Here is an 8,259-nt window from a genome sequence, read left to right as displayed (position 1 = left end):
CCGGAGGGGGCCAGTCGACAACCTCGTTATGCTTGGTAATGGCGGATCTGTCGGAAAAGCGAGAGATTGGAAAAAAAAAAAAAAGGAAAAAAGCAGAGTGCCAAAGAAGGAGAGAGGGGAGGGATAGGATAGTTTCACGTACCAGGCCAGAAGCAAAAAGTTCTACACAGCTCATCATCAGCATGCATGTATCGCATCATGACCGTTACTAATCTTAAGTAGGGGGGCGAACACCTGGAAACCCCAAACCCCAAACCCAACCCCTCCCCCCCTGACTTTCACATTCGCTTCTTGACCGAGGAAATTGGTGACCGGGCGTCAGTATCAATACGGGGTAACAGCAGCGGTACAGATTATCGTAATCATAGTTGCCGTACACATCGGGAACACAAGAACAATGTTCCTCAACGTTTTCTCCTGCCTAGACAGGTTCCTTAACCTAGAATGACGGAGGATGACATTCACTGCCCGAGGAGGAAAGCTCTCTCTGCATACCGGGCCCTTGCAGAGATTACTGGTCGCAGCACACAATCATGCGTAGATTGGGCAATCTAAGCTTGACTGCAGGATGTCAAGTTCGACAAGAGATAATGACGAGAAGAACAGTAACTCTGGTGCCTGATGACAGATATCCCACCTTTGAGTGGATTGACCGTGCCTCGAGTACTTGGACTCCGTCCTTGTCAGATCCGACAACGTCTCTGCTTCTGACCCGACGACCCGAGAAAGAAAGCATGATAGAGTACGTCTACCCGTAGTGAGACTACGTCTACTCGTGAGACATCGGGTTTTCGTCACCCTCGCCTCCTCCATGCATCAATCATCCTAGGCTCTTTCTTCAAGACCAACCATTAATGTATCTAGAGTGAGCATACAGGGAGCAGAGGCCGGATACGACATACATCAATGCTACGCAGGTAATACACTGCGGCTGCACGATGAATGCCATCCCCTCGGCGACGCATCGACTATCCAGACCAGTTCCAAACATGGTAGGTCCTACGTGTACGAGTCCCCGGTTCGACGGCCAGCCCTGAAACCAGACGTTACCCTCCAAGACTTACGACGTACTCGCATTCTCGTGTGCATGCATGCATGTGCATTGCCTCCTTCAACCTTCTTCGGGTGGCGAGTGATGTTCTCCTCGATTCTAGATAAATCTGCCTAGACACACTCACACACACACACACACGTACGATTAGCGCAGAGGGTACATGTACATCGTGAGCCTACCACGTAAGAGGCTAGAGAGAAGAGAGGCTGCATGAACCCAACCCCCTATCCATTTGCAGCCTTGGAATACTACAATTGATCGTTGTCATTGGCGGCCCTGCCGCCGCGCCATCTTACCGCATGCACAGTATATATACTGATCAGCAGTGCGGGCATAGCTCGTAGCTCCCATTTTCGTCAATGATGAGTTTTACTCGACGCTCATTGAATCGACTGTGCCTGCTAGAGGTTAGCGCTCATCAAGCCACCGACATTCAATGCATGCCGTGCCAATGGCATGGTACGTTTCCATTGGATGCAGTAAAAGGCCAGGCCCGATACATGATGCGACGACATCAGACCTGTCACCCAATCATACCGATGAGATGAGATCAACAGCTACGAAGTATCAGGAATTCCCATCATCGTGGCCATAAAAGAACAGACGACCGTCAATACTTGTGATCCGTACTGCCATGAGCAAGTCAGCTTAGCCGCTGTTTCCTCCGTGTACAGATTACATGTACACGCATGTGTTCGACATCACGGACCCCCCACACACACGGACACACGTACCTCTTCCCACCCCCACCCCCTTTACCTCTCACCAACGCGCCTCATCCGGGTATGCCAACATCTACTACTATTTCGTGCGTTGAGAAGACCTTCCTGCGCGGATACCCCTCGTCCTCCATCTCCTTCTTCTGCCCTGGACTCGTCCTGGCCTCGACCGCGTCTTGCAAAGCAGGGTCAACCACCGCGCTTGGACGCTGGGATCTTCAGTGGGCCCGATCGGCCCGTGAAGAGCCGATTGGATATTCATACACGGGAGTTTATTGTTTTTTTTTTTCCTTTTTTTTTCCTTGTTTTTTTCCTCTCATTTTTACCACGTCGCCAGTTGGTCTCCATCATCACCACACACGTCCGCTCAGGAACATGCTGAGCACGGCGAGTTCATGAGAACACAAAGCCAGGGTCATCACATTCAGATTCGGCGGCATCTGACAGAGACAAACCCCACTCCGTCATCCGGAACGCCCCTCTGTCTCATCGCAATATGGGGTTCGTTTGCGCCGGTAAACACGCGGGTTCGGGTCTGATACCGGGGAGGGGATAGAGTAAGAGGGTGGTGGTGTGGAAACGTGAATGATTATAATCCGTATAGGATTCGATATCCTTGGCTTGCTACGCGATAATTATCCAAGCATTCTAGCTCCTTGGTTAAGCGACTGATAGCGAGGATGCCAGCAATCCTGCCTCGTCACCTTTCCTTCTTCTCGACCCTCTCCCAACTTTTTATTGAAGGCATCATCAGGCGTCCCCATCTCCACACCCACGACAACTTGTCTCCTTTCACCGTCAACCGACGACCAATGGCCATGGTAGGAGTAGTCATTGAATCGGCTAGTTCGTGGGTACTTGTGCTAGATAACCAACCATCTGCTTTACCGGGATAAGGGGGGGCAGTTTGCGCGCCACATGATCAGTGTCCAGTGCCCAGTCGCTGCTCATCCACCTCACCTCCCTGGACCCTTGCATGTTCGGTGATGTTGGGGCGTCATCTAGTACATGTATGTGGTGTTACGACGTGCGTGTCAACATGGGAGAGAGACACCCATCTCGTCTCGCCGAGATAGGGTCCAGTCTCTACCAATCAGTGTTCACGCGTGCGCTCTTCCCGGTGACTGCCTTCTCGCCAGCTGCTGTCTTAAACTAGGATGGTGTGATTATGTGCTACGTGCATCGGAACACGGAGCAGCCGGCAGATGAAAACAGTGCCTCGACCCCTTTCCACCCTCTGATGTGTGTATGTTTTTTTTTTTGGTCAGTCGAGACTCGGGCCTGACATGTTCACGCTCTGTCAGGGACGGTGGCTTGCGGAGAGAGTTGGTGTCGTCGTATATAGACGGGAGTCAGCGGGGCATCTGCCATGGAAGGATGGCCTCGGTATCTGGTCAGAAGCTAGACACACAAAGGGAGGGGTTGGAAATATCCATCTGTCTTCGTCCCACTAACTTACTTTCGACGGTTTCTGCTGATGATGCGACGGAGGTGTTTGATGCTGGAAGTCGAGGTCAGGTATAGGGTAGCTGATGACCGTTCTGAATTCTGAAGCTGATGGGCAAGGTAGTAGCAAAGTAATCACGGTATCAGCCATTGGACACAGGTATGGGGAACAATGGGAGGAAGAAGACAAGGAGGCAAGAACGGGTGACATGGGGAGCGAAAACCGCCCGCCATATCGTCCCTCCAGTGTCTGCGTGGCCGCCCAGCGCGTAAAGAAGATTTTACATCACGTGATGTCGCGTCGGCTCAACGTCGAAGCCAGGCAGCTGGTCGCAATCTCGCGACGACTCAAGCGCAAGTGACGTCTACTTCTAGAGATACCATCGCAACGCGCGAGCGCATCCACCCAGCCTCTCGGTCTCCAACGTTGGCAATTCTACGCGAAAAGCAACAAGGTGATCGACTCACAAAGAAATCTCGAAGTAAATCCGCTCATAGAGAGCCGCTGACGTCTGTTGCGGAACCGTCTTCCTGCCACCCCCACCTGGACGCGCACTTTCAGGCCCAAGAAGAACGAAGCATGTCTACCGGTAGGTTCCGCAGCCACTCGCTCGAAAGAGCGACTACGTAAAAGATGTGCGAGGGTTCTCGCAGCCAAAGTTACCATCACATCGACGCTACCATGATGGCGAGCGAGGTGTCCCAGCTGATGGCGGGCCAGCCGCCCGGGAAGACGTAAGGAGAAGAAGAAGAAGGACCGAGGTGCTGATCAGAGGCTTTCCACTCCCATCAGATCCCAACGACGGGGTGCAGCTCGTAGGCGCAGACGACGTCCCCATCTCTCGACGATCGCCGTCTTCGGGACCGACGCGCAGTGCAAAGGGCGGAGACGACGGTGTCGAGTCCGTCGGGCCCGACGACGACGCCAACATGGGCCAGGATGATGAGAACAACAACGAGGATGACGAGGATGAGGATGAGGGTGATGATGACGAGGAAGAGGATGACGATGTGTGAGGGGAACCCCGCCAGGAACCTCCAGCTCTTCACACCATATACCCCCCCCTGGTGGCATGGGAGACTGACACTTTGCTGCCAGGTTCGTCGTCGAAGCCATCAAGAAGCACATGGTGGACGAAGGGGTAAGACTGCGCGCGCCTTTCTGGGCTGGGTTCGTTCCTCCGTGAGGCATGCTAATGCTGGGCCGGAAAAAAAACACAGGGAAACATCAAATTCCAGGTCAAGTGGGAAGGGTGGGAGAGCAAGTCGGACCTGACGTGGGAACCCGAGGAGAACCTAGTGTGAGTATTCAGCTTGACATGCCGACAGCTGCCTCTGCTGCTGCGGTGGCTGTCTGGCGAGGCAGATTCGAAGAAGCGGAGGAGAAGAAAGAAAAAACAAAGGAAGAAAGAAGAGCACTTGGAGAGAAACGGACATTGATTATTCCTGCGCTGTTAGTGAATCGGCCGGCGACATCGTCAAGAGCTACCTTGAGCGCATCGGAGGCCGCCAGGCCATCCTGGACGAGACGAGCAAGGCGGCGCGGGGCAAGAAGCGAGGAAGGCCGACGACGACGAAGACGACGAGCAAGCAGAACAGCAACGCCGGCTCATCGAAGCGGCCGCGCGGCGGCGGCGGCAGCCACCCCCGGTCGTCGACGCCGCCCGTGCCGGCCAAGTGGCTGCCCCCATCCGGATCGTGGGAGGACGAGATCAATGACATTGACGCCTGCGAGGACGAGGGCAAAGGAAAGCTGATCGTCTACCTCAACTGGAAGAATGGGAGGAAGACGAAGCACGATACTTCTGTCATCTATAAGAAGTGTCCTCAAAAGGTAATGTGCTCTGCCTATGTCGTCTCTTCTTATTTTTATTTTTTTTCATGGCTGGATTTTCTTTCGTCGCGGCACACACACACACATGCACACACACGTACACGAGACTAACGAACCCTGGTGGAAAACTAGATGCTCCAATTCTACGAGCGTCACGTCAAAATCATCAGGGATGAGGCCGAAGCAGCAGTCGACGAGGCGAGGAATGGGCAGTGACCACGTATACCGCCCTCTTTGCTCATTCGTGTCTCCCATCTCGTCTCTCGCTTCCCTCTTGACTGCTGTACCGGGGTTTGGCTCTTATGCCCGGGCTCTGAGTCTTGTATACCCATCATGAAGTCTCCTTGTTCCCCTATCCCTTTATCTCGGGCGTCTTCCCAATGATTTTGTTTTGTCTGGGTCTCTTTCCTCTGCGGCTTGACTCCCCCTCCCAAGTTCTGGTCTGCCGTCACTCTTTTATTTTTCTATTTTTTAATCTATCTTTCCCTTTTGGGATGTCCGGACGGGAGGGAGGAGATATGGATATGATTTTCTTCTTCTTCTTCTTTTCCTTCCTTCTTCTCCCTCTTGTTTCATCTATTTCATTTTCTCGGCATCATCGGCCGGGGATGCTTCCTTCCATCAATGGATCGAGGAGTACTGGGAAGATAGAGAAAATGGTATAATGGTATTTGGTGAATTGTCTTTGATTTCAAATGTAATGAATGTGTAAGGGAGAGAGAGAGAGAGATGCAGATGAAATGCGTCGCAAAGAGAAAAAGAAGAAGAAAAGAAGGATTTTTTTTTTGACAGAGAAGAGGTGAGGAGGTATGAGAGAAATGTGACTTGCATGTAGGAAAGGAAGGAGGCGACGACAAGGCGAAGGCGAATTGAAGCCTTGTCCAACCAATCACGATGGCGTGCATACCATGTCCTGGATGTTTTTTTTTCTCTTCTCCTTCTCTCTCCCCCCTCCCCCCCCCTCTTTTTTTTTTTTAGTTACATAATACAGGTTTGGGTACCTGACGCCAACTAGTAGCTGGGTATGAATGCGGCCCCTTCCCCACTTATTAACCGCTGCAGCTCCCATTCAACCCCAGCCAACCGCTTTTTTCTTCCTCTACGTCCCAGCCTTGCCATTTTCTCATACAATTTGAAAGAAGTACGGAGTAGAAGAAAAACCAAAAAAAAAATCCGGTGGCGGGGCAACGCGTGGTATAACTTGAAAGCCATCTGCACATTCCAGTTGACCGTCTTTCTACTCTTTTACATATATACTACCATATTTTACAAGAGAAATTTTTCCTTGCTTACCTTGTCAGATACTGTATACATCTTTTATCAGCCATCTCACATCTCTGCTCTCAAAGTTCTAAGAAAGATTACAAGAAGAAAGAGATCACCCATCTCAAAGCGTCGACAACACGACATCACCGTCGTCAACACACACACATATATAAAACTTGGTAGGCTCCCTCTTCCCTTCCGGAATGATTCTTCTCTCTCTTCGAGCATGCCACGAGACTAACACAGAGACAAGCTCTCGGATATCTTTACCAACAAGGCACAATACACGCACAACCCGCATTCCTTGCCCCGGATCGGATCGGCCTGCCCCCCCCACACACACACACACACGTCATCAACTTGAACCTACGATATCAATATCTCCCCCCCCTTCCTTCGGACCACTCCAGTCTTAAACCGGGAAAGGAAGTAGAAGAACAAGAAGAAGAAGAAGAAAAGGAAAGAAAAGAAGATACAGAGAGACGCCGCCATCATGAAGAAGAATGATACCATCGCCGTCATCATCATCGTCCTCTTCATCGTCCTGGCACTCGTCTCATTCGGCATCTGGTCGCTCGTGCACCGCGTACGCCGCCACATGAGCATCACATCCGGGTCGAGTAGCAGCTCCGGATCGACGGATCTGGCTCCCTAGTACCCCCCCCAGAGAGGTATGACGTACGAGATGACGATGATGATGCCGACGATGATGCCGACGCCGCGGCTGCATTCGCCAACGCGACGCAGGCTCATCCTCTCCCCACTGGACGGGGAGCTAGCTGCGCGGAGAGCTGTCGGGTAAGGGAACTCGTCTGATGCCCTTGGACGAACCTTGTCCCGCCTCACTGCAGGACGAGAGAGAAAAAAAGGTCTTCATCTCGGCTGAACGAGAGTGGTCATGAGCGGAATGAGAAATGAATTTCTGGGGCTTTTTTTTTTCTCTCTCTTTTTTTCCTTTCTTTCCTTCTCTCTTTTCTCCCTTTTCTCTTCTCTCTCTTTTTCTTTTTATTTCTCTTGCAGTTTTTTTTTTCCAAAACTTGTTGTATATATAGATTCGTTTCCTTTCTTTCTTTTAGGTAGCCTTGGGATTTTTGTGCAAAATGTCTGGGAGACAAGGGTTTGGGCGTTTTTTTGGCTTTCCTGAGGGAGCATTCTCCCTCATTTTCGTTTTCATACGTCCTCGGGTTTCAGAGAGGATATTGATTGCATCATGTGTAATGGGAGGAGGGATATATGATAGGGGGGTGTCTTGGGACAATGACTAAGATGAATGATATAAAGAAGATGAATGACCCAAAAAAAAGGTACATAGAATATATCCACGCAAGAAAGAAGAGTCTTTTTTTCCCACATTGATTGTCGTCGCATAAGAATTGACGGGGATTGTTCATATGAGTGCTGATAAAAGTTTATTACTGCCCACGATAGTGGCAGAAAAGGCTTGTCTGAAAGAAAGGCTTGTTCACGACTCCAGTCCATAACATACACGCCCCCCTCTCAAGTCGTACGAGTTTGTAGCCGGAGCAAGCGTTTTAGCACCACCGTGTGCTGATGCCATGATTGGAAAGATGAGCCGATGCATCTATCCCGTATTACTGGTCAAGAGAAGGAAGAAGAGTGAGTAAAACGCGCTGTACGCGTAGTCGATCCATTTATTTAATTTTCTTTTCTTTTTTAAAAAAAAAATTATGTTGCGATTGCGCATGCAGCGCTCAAGCTTCCCCGGTCCGTAAAACGGACGAGGCAAGTTCCGTTCCGTGTAATCTGTACGGAGTACTCGTACGGGTATGAACCACAAGTTAGAAAGCACAGAGAGCGCCCCCCCCCCCCCCTAGTCTGGAGTATTGATAATATTATTACCGAGTCAATGCTCGTCTGTGGGTTCTTTACTAATGACGGGTACAAGCTTTCCGTCCCATCCAATTCTTCCCCCCCCCCCC

The 8,259-nt window shown here is 51.0% G+C and overlaps 1 protein-coding gene across 1 annotated transcript; it reads left to right on the top strand.

Moving 5' to 3' along the window:
- Positions 1-3,799: 3,799 nt before the first annotated feature.
- GMORB2_0794 (chromobox protein 1) lies at positions 3,800-5,269 on the top strand (the record flags this gene model as incomplete). The annotated part of the gene is made up of 6 exons (XM_035462778.1): positions 3,800-3,809; positions 4,013-4,232; positions 4,319-4,361; positions 4,459-4,520; positions 4,678-5,053; positions 5,186-5,269. 6 exons carry the CDS (start codon positions 3,800-3,802, stop codon positions 5,267-5,269), a joined length of 795 nt encoding a protein of 264 aa, XP_035324202.1.
- Between the last annotated feature and the right edge of the window lie 2,990 nt (positions 5,270-8,259).

Source organism: Geosmithia morbida (genome assembly GCF_012550715.1).
Source record: "Geosmithia morbida isolate 1262 chromosome Unknown scaffold_1, whole genome shotgun sequence".
Classification (NCBI taxonomy): Eukaryota; Fungi; Ascomycota; class Sordariomycetes; order Hypocreales; family Bionectriaceae; genus Geosmithia; species Geosmithia morbida.
This window is presented reverse-complemented; position numbering and strand designations above follow the sequence as displayed.